The sequence below is a fragment of the Zeugodacus cucurbitae genome, chromosome 2, assembly GCF_028554725.1.
Source record: "Zeugodacus cucurbitae isolate PBARC_wt_2022May chromosome 2, idZeuCucr1.2, whole genome shotgun sequence".
Lineage (NCBI taxonomy): Eukaryota > Metazoa > Arthropoda > Insecta > Diptera > Tephritidae > Zeugodacus > Zeugodacus cucurbitae.
Genome location: NC_071667.1, coordinates 599,454 through 615,683, shown reverse-complemented (window position 1 = coordinate 615,683; position 16,230 = coordinate 599,454). Strand labels below are relative to the sequence as shown.

The following is a 16,230-nucleotide window of genomic DNA, read 5'->3' as shown; positions in this document are numbered from 1 at the left end:
CACACGTTTTCATTCAACTTTCGTAATTTTTGTTATTATTTTTAATAACACAGTGTTGCTTTTAGGATTTAGATTTTTATAGCCACTATACACTTTATTATATTGTACATCGGACGACACAAATATGTTATTATATTTAAATGAACATATGTATATTCAGAATAATACCACGTATGGACATTTATACATGTTAAACAAAATTACTGGAAACATATTATACATATTGTAACGGATATCCAAAATCTGTCGTTAACGCTGAAACTCTACCCTGAGTTCGATCACTGGATGGTCAAATAAAAGTCACACTTTAATGGCTATACACTAATCTTTATTTCTAATTTCTTATAACTTAACACTTTATTACTCAATACTCTACTTTACAACTCTAACTTATAACTTGTTTACACTTTGCTCGACAACTCTCCCTTTAGAATTGTCCTCACTGGATAACTCTCTTATCAGAACTGTGTCTTGCTGCCAGTCCGACAGCCCTTATATAGTCGATTGTAAGCGATACATCGCCACATTCTGGCAACTACGAATATCGATGTCTGGATAAATTTGGCAAGCTATCGATTTCGATTGTTGATTCTAGTTTGTTCTGGTACCATTTTCGTTACAATATATTTAATAAATTTTGAAATACAGAGAATTTACCCAAATTTTGCAGTCTGTTGCAATGTGCTATGATTTTATTTATTTTTCAAATGTTACATCCAAATGTCAGTACTTTGTTATATTATTTAAAAGTTTTGCAATATTATTGTGGAAATATTATTATCCGCTTCGTGCGAACTATACAATTGAAATGCCATGCCATTGCCATGTATAATAATATATTTATGTACGAAAACATGGTTTTTAGAATATTGTTTATATTTTTTATTTCTCTACAAAACACGTTTATTCAATTAATATTTCATTAGCTGAAATGGCAATATAATCCTCTATACAGGTATCTGCATCGGAAGTTCTTAACTAAATACTAATTATAAATTTTCATTTCATTGTTTATCTCCAAAGAAAACTTATATAATTAAATTTTAATAGAAACATCGCAATCACACCTTTTATTTTTTATCTTCTACTCCATTTGCAATTATGATGACAGTCGGTCGTATCATACAAATATTTTATTGATGTAGTCTTCTACTCGGTTCACTAAAAATTTTTCTTTATATATAGGTACATGCATATATATATATTATATAATCGTGCAATAAACAATGGAACCGAGGCACACTATTAGAAATAACAGATCTCCTTTGAGTTTCTTTGGAATATCTGAGAGATTTACGGATATTTTCAATAAAAAACCAGCCGCAAACTCCGTGGTCCTCATGTTCGAGATTTATGGCCTTGAAAAGTTATTGTCTGATTTCGGTGATTTTTATACGGGTTATGTCTCACTAGAAATACAAATTTGTGCAAAGTTTTGTTCCGATATCTTTTCTAGTGCTTAACTCATATATTGTAGGTTGAACGAATTATATGGACTTCAAAATTGTAGTATAAAGACAGCAGGCGTGGTCTTGAACCGATTTCGGAGTATAGCATTAGGATGCTAAGAAAATCCGAATTTCGTTGATATTGGTGAAAGAGTTTCTGAGATTTGGTTTTCCCCTCATAAGTGGGCGGAACCACGTCCATTTTAAATTTTGCATACAAATTTTATTGCAGCTCTTCTGTGACGTCTTTGCCATGAAATTTAAGGTTTCTGGTGTTTTTCCCTACTGAATTAAAGAGATTTAGTAGTTTCCAAAAATGTTCGGTTTCACCCGAACTTAGCCTTTCCAACTTGTTTTATTTACCTTTGTTACTTTGCAACTTTGTTCATTGGCTGTCAAAATAAAGTTCAAAATTTGTTTCGCTACTTTGATGGAGCTATGGAAGCATACTTATAAACGATATGCAATTGACAATTTAATACACTAAAATTGGTGTATTAAATCACCCTTTGGTCGAGTTTTCGATTTTCTTTTTCAGACAGAACCGACACCGTAAGCGATAAGAAGGGAATATGTGTATATTATTTTAAATATTTTGGTAACGTTTGCGCTTACACCTTACACCTTAATACTCAAAATTTTAACAATACTAATATTTTACATTTTTATTTTAACTTTAAACACCTAGCTGTTTGCAAATGTTTGTCGTTTGAGTTCAGGAAGCATAGGTGACGTCATGTTTCAATTACCATTCTAACTTTTCATTTGATTTGAATAATTATTAAAAAACAAAAACAATGAAAATATTCTATGACCTTGAGATAAGTTTAGAAAAAATGTTGGTTTCATCTCGGTTCAGATTTTACAACTTTCATCCATTACATTGGCAGCGAAACGATACTATTAAATTACATATGTACATACATATAAACACTCATACTGATAAATTTCAAACATGAGAGTAGGAGTGAGCGACCCATCAGTTGGACTAAAATTTTACATATTTACATTATTAATAACATATATATATGTATATATATGTGTTCATATGTATGCATATGTGAACTTTAGAGAGAAATGAGAGATGTGTTCACTGTTCATGCCTTCTTCCTTAGATAAGATAAAACTTTGCCTATATACTCGATATGGAATGTTTTGCTGAAATTTTCGTAAATATGTACGTACATATAGTACATATGTACATTAATTTGTACATAATCTGTCTGAAAAGCAATTTACACAAAAATTAAATTATTTTTGACCATTTTGTTTGCCATTTGTTAAAATTCTCTAAAACAAGTACACATTTACCGAAAATTCGGCATAAAACTAAATAAAATATGTTCGTTAAATGAGATAAGTAACATTTAAGTAGTTTATTTTGTAAACACACACGAGCCCTAGAAACAATGACAACATACATACTTATTCTGTCCAAAATGAGAGTGAATTTATTAAAAGTTTGGTCAACTTGGAACTTAAACAGCATATGTTATCATGTACATATGTATATACGAGGTGTATTCAAACAATATTTTTCGTTTAAAAAATACTATTTATTCGTTTACATTAATGTTGTCGCCTTCAAAATAGTCCCCATTCCATATGCCAGCGCTTCTACGAATCGTCGAAATACTTCTTAAACTCAATTTTTGGGATCGCTCTTTCATCTGGGCTTATTATTGCCTATTAAATTATTATAAAAAGTGAGTCATCTCGCTAAAGAAACATTCATTTTTATACTCTCGCAACATGTTGCACAGTTGTTTGTAACACCTAAAACTAAAAGAGTTAGATATAGAGTCATATATACCAAAGTGACCATGGACGCGCCACTCCTCGCTTTCCTTCACTGTTCGACGAAAGCCTCGGAAGAGAAACCCCCCTTTTGATGACGACCCCTGCAAACGTTTTAAGGATTGTGATTTGAGGGCATGCACCTGGACCCGGTCCGGACACGTCCAGTCGTCTGTAGTACCAAATTCCAGCACAAGAAAGTTCACCAAGTAACATGGCTGTCTCCTGATCGAAACACGCGTAACCAAATCGATCATGTCTCCAGTGTTTTAGACGTGCGTACGCTCCGAGGACCAAATATAGACTCGAACCATTATCTGGTTGCAGCGAAGATACGCACCCGCCTCTGTGCAGCAAAGAATGCCTGTCAACAAACACAAGGAAGGTTCGACGTCGAAAAGCTGCAATCGCAACAGACAGCCACGAAATACTCTACTCGACTTACACTCCTGTTCTCTGAGAGCACTCATCAGCATCTCGGTATAAGGGAACTGTGGAAAGGAATACCATTTTCTTCACACTGATTTTTTTTTTTGAAATCGGACTATAACTTTTCTATGCCCGGATATCGAATATGAAGAATTCAGTGCCTTAGGGTAATTTTTCACCGAAAATATCGGTAAATCTCTCAGATATCTTAATTTAATTCAGAGGGAATCTTTTTCTTCTAATAGTGTGTCTCTGTACCAAAAATGATTAACATCGGTTCATAACTTCCCCTAGCTCGTATAAACCTAATTATAGGTTTTTCAAAAATACGATGGGCTTAATAGTGAAATCGGTCCAGGAATTACCTCAGCCCTCATATACTATATATGAAGATTTTCGTTATTCTATTGGACTTTATGCCGAATATATGGGTCAAATTGTGAGTTATCTTAATAAAACTATATCAATAAATTGCGAGAGTATAAAATTCGGTTGCATCCGAACCTCCTTACTTTCCTTACTTGTTATTATAACGATAGACCAGCAGGGCGGCATGCGACCTTGTATGAATCCTGACATCCTTTCTGTGTTTTTTTTCTTAAAGGTACATACATATGTATGTACAGATTTGAAAGAATAGGTTTCTTTTATTTTTGTTACCATTTTAAGAGTTTATTCAATTTGATTAATATAAGAAAGGTTAAGTCACTTAAGATAAATCAAATTAAAGTGAAAGTTATGTACAAAAGTTATAAACAAAAAAATAAATAAAAACGTATGTTTATACAAACCTGCATACATGTACAAAATATGTATACTACACACATATGTATGTATGCACTTGCGTTTGCATATATGTATGTATTGGAATATTCAATATCGAGCTGTACCCAAGCTGATTGAATATACATATGTATATATGTACATATGTATATCCACAAAATTCTAAGTGATTTTGAGCTGATGCAATTTTTTGTAAGTAGATCTCCCAGTCGTAATACCGCTATTCTGCCATTTAAGTTCAAATTCAGGTATAATGTGTATAACATGTGCATATCTGATTTCCCTCTCTATTTATTTTGGGTTGTTTGGTCAATGTATAGATACTTGGATAACTGTAGATCAAAAGGAAAACATGTTAATTATTCTTAAATTAATAGTATTTTTTTAATAAAAATAAATAATAAATTTTAAAAGTATATTCATATATATTTATATATACAAATATGTATGTATGTATACTCTTAGATAAAGATGCATGCTACATATAAAAATCATTCATAGGCACATAATGCTAGAGATATATTATATTGAAAGTAGTAAAAAATTACAATATCAGCATGTAAAAAAGTAATTACGAGACACTTCTATTACAGTTCCAGTTTTTAAATTACCCTGGACGAGTTTTCTTAATCATCAACCTGTGAAATTAGTTTTCTCTCATTTTTTAAATTAAAAATTTGAATTGTCTATGGTGGGAATAATTCTCTAAATAAATAATATGTACACTCAAAATTTAGATCATGACCAACCAAGATGTAGTCATACGTTCAAATCGCTCGCTATACATATATACATACATACATACATGTATTTATGCTATGTTTTTAAGAAAAATATTCACATGAATATACGTATAACATTGTATTTGGTCCACCGAGTATCATTATACTGTACATCTGTATGTATGTAGTATATATGTATATATTATAGAACATATACTATTTACATGTACATGTTTTGTTCATCCTTACACATGCTAATTGAAAATTGTAAACAAATAAAAATTAATTACGAAATCTTCACATAAATTGAAAAGGAAAACATTAGTAGAGATATAACACACTTGTTTTCAGACATCCATATTTATAGATTTATATATACACAGTGCGCAGCCTTTTATATCGGTATGTAAACTTTGAATAACTTTACTAATATGATATTCTTAAAACTTGGGTTAGTTCAAGTAAGTACGTAATGATGCATGTGTAATTTACACTAAAAAAAAGATCGGGTCATGTATGTACATATGTATGTAGGTATATGTATGCCTGGACACAGGTGTGATCGTTTTCAGTTAATGAATAAATTAGTTTTGTTCTTACTTTGTCCGTTGTCCAAGTTGTTCTATGGTCTGTATACATCTGATTTCAGAGCACAAAGTTACGTTCTTTTTCTGTTGGTAATGTTTTATTGACGAATGACACGATGGCCGAGGCTGGTTGATGAATGTCTAAATCGCAAAAAACATGACATTGATTGTCTTTCGACTTGGGCGAACTCCGCGCGACAAACGCAAATATTGTCTTCTTTAGCGCTGCGGTCGAGGTACTATTATTGGCACCGCTATCTTCTTCCGCCAATTGGATTGCCCAGAGACGGTGATCTGGATCTATGGCGCAAAATGAGATGCTGTCGCCTGGATAGTGTTTTCGGAAGAATTTTTTTCTGGTATTGTCGGTAAGTGTAATTCCCTGTTGCGTGACTTTAAAGTGTACTTCTGTTGGTATAGGCAGCCGATCATGAGTGTACAATTGTCGTATGGCTTTACGTATGGCCTCTTCGCCAGTTAGTGATTCAGTGTCGCACGAGTACAGCCACAGCACATTACAGGCGGCGCCCTGGGTTAGCAATTGCTTTTGAGCACTAGTCGGTTCAATTAATGATGGCACCAAATCGTGTTCGGGTATGCGTAACAAACATGGCAAGGCTAATTTGTTGATTGAATGTTCATAGATAAGAGCTGAAAGCGATGTGAAAACTGGTTCATTGGCGCAACTCTTTAAGCGTACACCGTGTTTTGTTGGTTCTATAAGGAAATGACGCACTAAATCGTCGGGTTGGCCTGTGAGTTCACTGTTTGGGGGTGGTTGGTATACCCGCACAACTAAACCATAGTTATCCTTGTAAGTGGTGGAGTTACGAACTATGAAAGTACCTGGTTCAGCATGTAGTAATAATAAAACGACATCCTCGCGCGACAAATTCGGCTTATACCAGTATTTTGAAGAATCTTTGGCAAATTTGACCAGATGTGCAGCAACCTCTTGTGGTTCGCTATTTACCATTGACATGTTGGAGTCGAGACGTGGACGGCAACTTGACCGGTAAATGGTCTCCGACGAGTAGTTGTGCAAGTCGAGCATTGATTTTCCTTTTGTTAGGTCCGTATGCTGCAAGACCGGACTATGTGAATAGCCCATAGGACTGTTTTGTCCATTGTAAGCACCATGTGGTGTACGTGGTGTAACTGGAAACGCTGGCGTTTCGGGGCGTGCGACAAGCGATGGTGAAATCTTACCAGCGTCAAACTCATTTACAGTTGTAGTCGAAGCAGCGCCTATTGGCAGCGACAATGATGTTGCCAATGGGTGATCTGTTACCGACAATTCTGGTTGTTCTGATGTATTGTGATATGTTCTCGCAGCTGTGGTGATTTGCTTAGTAGAAGTGGCATAAATTGGTGTCGACAAGTCGTTGCGACTACGAGCAACAACGGCAGCTCCCAATGAGCTCCGATTATTTCCATTTCCATTTCCATATGTGGAGTACTCTGCTGGTCGAATCGGTTGTTGTGCTTGTGTTGGAGTAGGTGATAGCGACTGTTGTCTTTGCGACGGTTTTAATGTACGCTTCTCCACCGTACTATAAAGCGTGTCAATTTCATGTCGATGTCGATGTTGTGGTTGATGCGGTGGAATTTGCTGACATATTCGTGAATGTTGCTGAGTAGGAGCGCATGTTTCGTATGTTTTGCTACCAGTAGTAGAGGAGCTAATTGTGTGGTAATTACGTTCCACAATCGACGGTTTGACAATTGGCGCAGTCAACTCGGGTGCAACTGGAATGTCGCGAGTGCGATATTGTTGCAGTTGTTGTAGCGACGTTCGGTCCATGGTATGGGCCCGACGTGGTGGAGGCGGTGCCTCATTAACATTTAAGTGAAATTCGAAATCGTAGTTAAATTTCTGAGAGTTAGCCGAGGTATCAAAGCTGTTTCCATTGATTCCATTGGAAGTTGGCGTTGATCCCATCGATCGGTAATGTTCACGAAAAACCTTTTCTCGACGTTCACGCAATAATTCTTCAAAATCATCGCGTGGATGTATTTTCCGCACATTCACGCTTCCGTCGACAACATCGCCAACCCCAAATTTGTTGCTATTATTGTCTCTGAAAATTTGAGTTTTGCTACTGTTGTCGATATTGTTTTTCAATTCTTTACTATAACCATTACTGTCACTGTTGAATTTGCTTTTTAAAGTGTTGCTGTGTACACCGCTGCTCATGCAAACCGGAGCGCCGAAAGTATTGTCATTGTCGTTTCCATATTTGTAATGGTATGTGTTGGCGATAGTATTGGTATTGGTAGCTCCATTGCGCGTAGGCGATCGGCTATTCAACGTTTTACGTACCAATATTGGACTCGTAAGCCGTGGTTGCGTTTTGATTGTACCTATTGCCTCTGTGCTACTTCCCGATGGCGACGTTTTTGCAGTGGTTGATGTTGTCGATCTTAATGTTGCTGTTAATCCGCTGTTGCTTGCGTTGTTGTAATTGGTACCGCAATGAAGATCAGTGTTCATGCAGTAATTTACATCCGCCTTTAACGGCGTTGAACTTGAACCGAACCCGAAATCAATGGCGTCACTGGAGACAGCATTAACATCATGTTGAGAGTGATGGAGTCCGCTGCTTACATTAGCGGAACCAATACTGCGCAGTGATCTTGACGTCTTATTTATTTGTCCGTAACTAAATGGTAACGAATTTTCACGGGCGTGATATGGTATGGTGCAACTATAGTTTTGATTATCATAGTTGTAGTTATTCCTAATACCTTCCTCGCCGCTATCCGACACGATTGAAAAATCATCATATGGCGACCGCATAGTTCGCGAATATTCACAAGACTGATTCATTGTGCGTAGTAGTCTACTCCGATGTTGGCATCTAGCCGCTAACTGTTAGCACACATACAACGAATGTTATACTATATGTACATTTCAATAGGTGTGTACTCACATGTTTGTTGTGAACGACCCACTCACATACACGAATACCTTAACGCAATCTGTGTATGGGTATGTACTTATGTATCTCTTAGCTTCACTGCGACTGGTTGGCAGCTTGATTATTTGTAAGCATTTATTGCTACACTGAAAAAGTATTGAAAACACCACCTGGTTGCATCAATCTTATTACAAACCGCAACTTTTATATGATTGTTCATGTATATATTTGAAGGGTTCTGCGGGAAAAGGAGTTATGAACGCGTCATATTGCAGTTGAACTTCCCTAACTCGAATCATTATAATCCACAAAAAAACTTCGAGTTAGAGAGGCTTCCGAGTTACGAAAATTAATTTGTATGAAATGTGAGTTCTATTTCCAATTCAGTTCGAGTTATGGAGAACTTCGAGTTGGTGAAGTTCATCTGTGTGTATTTAAAAATAACGGTCTGTCATAGCCCACTTCGGTTTGCTCTACCAAAACAAATTCGACGGGATTTGAACGCCCACGCGTAGGCGAAGTGAGTACGCGAATTGATTAAATGAGGCTGCGTTGGAATAAATGCAAAATGTACGATTCATTGCCTCTGGCGACCGACGAAGAAAAGGACGACCTAAACTGAGAGTACTAGGACGACCTAATGTCAACATATAGTATAGATCGAGCGCGTAAAGTTTAATGAGTGGATGTAGACCAGGCGAACCTTGAAATCTCCAATTGGCGCGGTACTGCGTAACGCAGAGATGACTAGCGAAGCCTTTCTGACGCGGTCAAATCCGATATCCCGGTTTAGTGCTAATGTGTTCATGATGTGTGTAGATCCCTCATTAAACTGGTATAACTGCTACTTATCCTCTTCTTATTTGATTATGTTATTTGTTTGTTCGATTCTCAATTTTAGAACGTTTTGTGAATCCAAGCACAATTCAGTTTATCAATTTTAGGTCATAGCTTTCTTTACGTGTAGCGATTCACTGACATAAGTAGACTGAAGCAATTACACTCTCCACTTTCCGCGCTCGATCTATACTATATGTCGACATTGGTGGGTTGCCTCGAGTACATTTGTTCGCACTAGTGTGCTTGTGTCTATACACGTTGGTATTAAATGTATCTAAATGCATACATATGTACATATATGAATGTGTATATAAGTATACGATGTTCGCCGTGAGCAGTAAAAGCAATATTCAATATTCAAAGCTTGTTTGCCTCATCTTTAGATATGTATATATGTATGTACATATATAGCGAGTAGGAGTATAGAATTGGAGAACTGGATAGTAGGTAGACTACTTGAGTAAGGTCGGACTGGCTAAAGGTGTGTTGTTGTCGCAAATGTTCATATATTTTCTGGTTTTCTAACATAGTCAAAGTGATGTCATTTCCACGCTCGCAACAATAAACTTATATCACTCTAACCACTGCTCTCTTGAGTGGAAAAAATCAAAATTTTCTCGTCATAAATGTGGAGCCACTTGATATGTGTCGGTGTATGATGTCAGAAGTATGTACATAGTTACTCAAATGAAGTGGTATAAGTGCTTAGACAATCTGTTTGGGGCAAAATTGCTCATCTGGAATACTTTAACCGCCTAACGTACGCCGTTGATAGTTCCATTCCGTAGAATCCAAATCAACTCCGGGATCTTGTTGGCGGCTTTGAACCTATGTACTTGCATTCTTTGTTGTAAGTTGTTGTACTTTATAATCAATTGAAAATATTACAGCTGCATGAAGAAAACATCAAAGAAGGGGCCATATTATGAAAGCTTTTTGCTTTTTTAGTTGTATTTTGGTTGCTTGCTCTCTATTCGTCTCAGTTTCGCTTTTGTGCATTCGTGTTGGTATATGATATATGATTTGTTGTCTTTTTATGTATTTATACGCATCTACATAGGTATATACATATGTACGTACAATCAGATGTGCATAAACTGGATATAATTATGGAAGAATAACCTATTTATTAATTGAATGAAGTATTTACTTTCGCCTATTTGAGTTCAATTCTTGAAGCGTAAAATATCGTAGTTGGGATAGATATATGAATCTAGATAATGTCATATGCATATTTATATTAATATACTTACTTTATATATATACATATATATATAAGGAAGGGCAAAAATAGTTTTGCTTTTGTGTTTATATAGTTCGGAAGTGGTAAACTAAGTCGTAGTTACTTGTCAAGTTTTTGAATTTCATGAAATTTTAATGTCTTATAAATGTATATTCAAAACTACTTTCAGTATATAGATATTTATTTTATATTTACACATCCTTATGTGTATAAGTTTATACATATAGATGTATGTATCTACATGCATATGTATTATATGTATGTACATACATATGTACATATACATGTTCGTTATAAGTTATTTGAAAAATCAGATCGCCAAACTAAAAAATAAATTTATAAACACAATGACATCACTATAACATTGAGGTAATCGCACTCTTTTTTTCAACTTCAAATATATTTCACCTCTCCCTTCTGCAAAGTTGGTTCTAAATAGTTGCTGAAATTCGTGATACTATGTGAACCCAAAGTGGGGTTTCTCTTCCGAGGCTCTGATTTTTTTTCATTGGGGTGGATTTTTTTATGTTGTGGGTCCCAAACCCTACGCACAACCGCAGAAGCGGGATTCGCCTTCTCACTTTAGCTCGCCTCCAAACGGATGTCTGTTAGCTACCCAGGGGATACTTGGTCTAAAACCGGAAGTCGTGAGCTGCTTGAGTCATATGCAAAAGAATCGTTCCTGGCCACTCCCAAGTGAATGGCAATCAGAAACTTTCCTCACTTGCGTGAACTTCTATATACTATACGAATCATACGACGACATTGACATAGTTCAGCGAATAAAAAGACAGCAGCTACACTGGCTAGGTCATGTTGCACGAATGGATGGAAACACTCCAGCTCTGAAAGTGTTCGATGCAGTATCCGCTGGAGGAAGCCGCGGAAGAGGACGACCTCCACTCCGGTGGAAAGACCAAGTGCAAAGCGACCTGGCTTCACTTGGTGTTTCCAGTTGGCGCCAAAAAGTAAAAAAGGAGGAATGAGTGTCGCGCTCTGGTGGATTCGGCTATAATCGCTTAAAGCGGTTCCTACGCCAAATATATATATATATATGTATATATGAACCCAAAAAACTTGTACATTTACGTTGACAACATTTTAAATACAGTTATTTACTAAATACCATTATTTTTTCCTGCTATTGATTGCGTGTCGTCAAACTGCCTGTTTTGGTATGCAAATTTCATTTGAACGAATTTAATTTTTGGGGAAAAAAGGTCAATGAACAAACACGGAGTTATTTTAATTTTTCGGAGAAAACTTTATGCATTTTATTTGAAATTACTAATAAAACGTAAAAGTAATAAAACGTAATAAAACGTCAAAAGTCAAATTTCTGTACAAGTTTTTTTTGGTTCACTGTATGTATGTATTTACATATGTACATTGTATATACAGAGGTAGTCACAATTATTTACACATCGAACGTTGTTTTACAAATGTCACACAAAAAGCTTTTGCATGTTGTTGTTGTTGCCTCAGGGTAACAAAATGCTATGTTGTTGTAAACCTTGATCTATTCCTGAGCGAATGAAGTCAGTTTGGATAGAAAAACTAGAAATATGGCGGAGAAATAAGCAAATGAACGGAAGACTCGCAGTAGTCAAAAGTATTTACACACCACAATTTAGCCTTTATTCTTGGATTTGGTTTAAGCAAGAGTAGTGATTGGCTTCTATTGCATTCAGAACTAACTAACAAAGCCTTAAAATATAAAACTTGGTAAATAAAATGCCGAAACCAAAGGAATTATGATAACTAGATCGGAGACTGTTACCAAGTTTAAGACTGGTGTTTCGGCTTCGGAGTTAGTAAAAATTTATAGAATTTAAAGGAATACTGTTTATAATGTTATTAAAAAGAAGGAGACAAACAATTGCAGGGATACTTTAAAGAGAACTGGACGGAAACCTGTGATAACTCAAAGATAATGCAGAAGACTAGTAGGAACTGTCAAAAATTACAAAATTCCACAATTAGTCCTCTTAATATTGCAGCATCATCGAATTAGAATACAATAGAAACATAAACATCTACGTTGTGCATAAAGTGGTCAATATTTCCGAAACCAAAAAATATGTATATATCATTTGCCTTAAATTGCATCCTAAAGCCTGTAGTTGGCAAATAAAGCAGACTTATTTAGTAAACACTTTATGCATTTACCACGTGAGAAAAAGAATAATGCAGTTTCGACGCTAAATAGAGTCGGTGGTGACATTGTGATTTTTTGGCGAAGTTTTCCTTTCTTAAGTTTTGGAGATTTGGTACTAAAACTAGAACCCTAAATCATCCGGATATATCAGAATTCACATGACCATGCCATTGTAGTGGCTAGTCGGCCTTTTCCAACTATTAACTACATTTTACAACAGGACAATGCTCCATTTCATAAAGGAGCGTTACAAACAAAACTTTTAAGTGAAGCAAATCAAGTTTACCTCCGCAGGGCTCCGACCTAAACTTTATTGAAAATATTTGGAGTTTCGTTAAATATCCGAGGACAATTGATATAATAACCGAAAACGCCGAAATTACCGACATTTGGTCTAAATTAACAGTTAAATTGTGTTGAATCAATTCGGACCATAAAGCAGACTGTTATTGATGCCAAATGCGATGTAACCAATTATGAAATTACCACCTTAAAATAGTAGATTAGAATAAACATTAAAATAAAAAAAATTTCATTATAAAATAACAGGATAATAGAGTTTAGATATAAGTTGTGTGTAAAGTCTTCAGTCCGAGTGCGAGTCTTCAGTTCATTTGCTTATTTCTTCGCAATATTTCTAGCTATTCGCTCAGAAATAGATCAAGGTTTACAACAACATAGCATTTTTTTACCCTATGACAACAACAAGCATAAGTTTTTTGTGTGAAATTTGTAAAAAAAAAACGTTCGATTCGAATAATAATAATTTGGACTACCTCTGTACGTACCACTTATGTTTCTATTAAATGATGAATTGAGTGAATATCAATTTTTATTTTAAATATTTTATAACGAAATAAACACTATTAACAAATATTTTGATATTATGTGTATTCGAAGCCAAGTTCGAATTTCTGAGCGGTGGTTGCCTAAATATACGAAAGCTATAAGCTCATCACATAAGAAACAAAAATCGAATATTAAAGTTATGCTAGTACATAATTATCATCTGGTAGAATCAAAGTCACGAGTCTATTTCATTAAAATCACATCGCGCTAAATAAACTTATTTCTATTTGTCTAAATTTTCTTTCATAATATTCGAATATTTTCAGCTGTTTTGCGAATAACAAATGCCCTTTACAAATACATATGTACATACATCTGCGCCGGAAAGAAATCGTAAACAAACAATCGGTCAATTTTCAACCCCGTTGATATGCATAACAACCCTTCAAACAATCGTCTGAATAAACGCAGGCGTTGATTTCGAACAAAAGTCTGTCACGTTCCACAAATACTCCACAAAGCAAACTGTTGGTTAGGAGTTGGTCTGCGTTTGACTTGTTTTCATACGTCAAGATTGTATTGATTTTTCGTGAATCCACTTAGAAGTTCTTTTTGATGATGCTGATTCATACTTTGCACTGAAGATTTACTTACAATTTCAAGTTCAAATTACCAACAACAAAATATTAAAAAAAAATATAAATTATTAAAAGCTACGAGGAGTTTTGGAATGTTGCGAATGCACAAATAACACAAAGAGCAAAGGAAGCAAAATAAAATTCAACACGTTTTCCATATTCAATAAAGAGACACTGAATAAATACTGCGATTGCAAGTAAAGTCTACAAAGACGTCTTAAGTCATTTCGTATTATAAAATAGTAAAATAATAACGTATAAATAACCAAGTATTAGTCATTGAAACCGTAAAACGAAATGGCTTTGGACTTTGTGGCGACGTATAAAGTGCTGGTGCTAGGTGATTCCAATGTGGGTAAAACATGTATAGTTCATAGATACTGCGATGAGAAATACTACGACACATACATCTCTACTATAGGTAACTTAATAGTAATGGTTTGGATAAGTTAATTTTTAGTAATCTCGATTTCAGAAAATTTGTATTAAATTAACGAAATTATGCCTAATTTTTTTTCTATATATGTATATGTAAATGCAATATGTCCACATGCATAAGAATAATCCTCCATGTTGTTGTTGTTGCCCAGTCTGTATGAAATTGATAATATCAAGATGATTAACAACTAAATTTCTATTTTATTATTTGTGCTTAGGCATCGACTTCAAACAGAAATTAATCAATTTGGATGGTGTGCCAATAAAGTTGCAAATTTGGGACACAGCTGGACAAGAAAGGTTTCGTACATTAACCACGGCCTACTATCGTGGGGCGATGGGTATCCTATTGATGTATGATGTGACCAATTTGGAGAGCTACAACAATTTATCTTATTGGCTTCGAAATATACAAGAGGTTTGACTTATTTATTAATGCTTATAAATATTTATGTATGTGTGTGTGTATAATATGCAAATACATACATATTCATGCATATGTTTTATGTACTTATAATTATATTTAACTTCACCTAACGGAGCAAAGGACAACGCGAGAATAGATTAAACATATAATTGATTATAAAATTTATAATTTTTAAACAGAACGCGTCACCGGATGTTGTTAAAGTCTTAGTGGGCAATAAATGCGAATGTTCCGCTACTCAACGGGCGGTTGATAAAGAAAGAGGAGAAAAAGTAAGTTCTAACCGAATTTTCTGCTATTTCATACTAATGCTTACAATTTATGTCTAATGCACATTGGTTTTGTATTGTCAAATAAATTTAAAAAAATTAGATTGCTGAAAACTTTGATATGCCCTTCTTTGAAGTATCCTGTAAATGCAACATTAACATTGAAGAGGCTTTTCTAGCATTGGCACGAAAAATCAGGGAGCAACGCGAACGTCGGGTAGTATTTTACTTGAACTTCGGTGTAAATGTGTATAATGATTTTATTATATTTTTAGGGGGATAATTTTGATAACGACGATAAAAATCAGGACAAAAAATCTCCCGGCTCCAACGGTCTTGGTACCTTCAGTTTGGCCAGTCTCTCCGAAGGAAATCGCTGTTCCTGCTAAGCCGAACAGAAATATTCCACATACTCATAAGGAAATATACGTCCATTAGAGTGCTGTAGTGGAATATGTACTTCCATGCCTAACTTACATACATACAGGCATGTAATCGTAAATACTACCAGTCAACTTGGCCAAATATGGCCAGCACTGAGATGCAGTATAAGCAGCAACAAACTTGAACTTGCTTGCAGGTAATTGGCAAATCGAAAATTTCCTGAGCGGGCTTATGGTTGTCACATTGCAACCGTATTATACTGATAAGACATTACAATTACATAGTTCATGGCAGTTGTAGTAATGTAATCCAAAGCAAAATAAAAAGTTATCTCAAAGTTGTATAATATAAGTATGT

At 35.1% G+C, this 16,230-nt stretch overlaps 2 protein-coding genes across 2 annotated transcripts; one reads left to right on the top strand and one right to left on the bottom strand.

The window, feature by feature from the left end:
* Positions 1 to 670: 670 nt before the first annotated feature.
* On the bottom strand, positions 671 to 8,614 carry LOC105208397 (tensin-1). The gene is made up of 2 exons (XM_011178210.3): positions 5,780 to 8,614; positions 671 to 4,789 (listed from the first exon to the last, which is right to left on the bottom strand). The coding sequence occupies exon 1, from the start codon at positions 8,594 to 8,596 to the stop codon at positions 5,825 to 5,827; it is 2,772 nt and encodes a 923-aa protein (XP_011176512.2). The 5' UTR covers positions 8,597 to 8,614; the 3' UTR covers positions 671 to 4,789; positions 5,780 to 5,824.
* Positions 8,615 to 14,066: 5,452 nt separating this feature from the next.
* LOC105208398 (ras-related protein Rab-8A) lies at positions 14,067 to 15,969 on the top strand. Its single transcript, XM_011178211.3, has 5 exons — positions 14,067 to 14,776; positions 15,012 to 15,211; positions 15,400 to 15,492; positions 15,593 to 15,706; positions 15,765 to 15,969. The coding sequence occupies exons 1-5, from the start codon at positions 14,653 to 14,655 to the stop codon at positions 15,876 to 15,878; spliced, it is 645 nt and encodes a 214-aa protein (XP_011176513.1). The 5' UTR covers positions 14,067 to 14,652; the 3' UTR covers positions 15,879 to 15,969.
* The last annotated feature ends 261 nt before the right edge of the window (positions 15,970 to 16,230 follow it).

Excerpts from the sequence above, each read along its gene's own strand:
- LOC105208398 (XM_011178211.3), top strand. The coding sequence starts at position 14,653 with ATGGCTTTGGACTTTGTGGCGACGTATAAAGTGCTGGTGCTAGGTGAT. Across the intron at positions 14,777-15,011 it reads CACATACATCTCTACTATAG|GCATCGACTTCAAACAGAAA; the intron begins GTAACTTAATAG and ends ATTTGTGCTTAG. Across the intron at positions 15,707-15,764 it reads GGGAGCAACGCGAACGTCGG|GGGGATAATTTTGATAACGA; the intron begins GTAGTATTTTAC and ends TTATATTTTTAG.
- LOC105208397 (XM_011178210.3), bottom strand. The coding sequence starts at position 8,596 with ATGAATCAGTCTTGTGAATATTCGCGAACTATGCGGTCGCCATATGAT.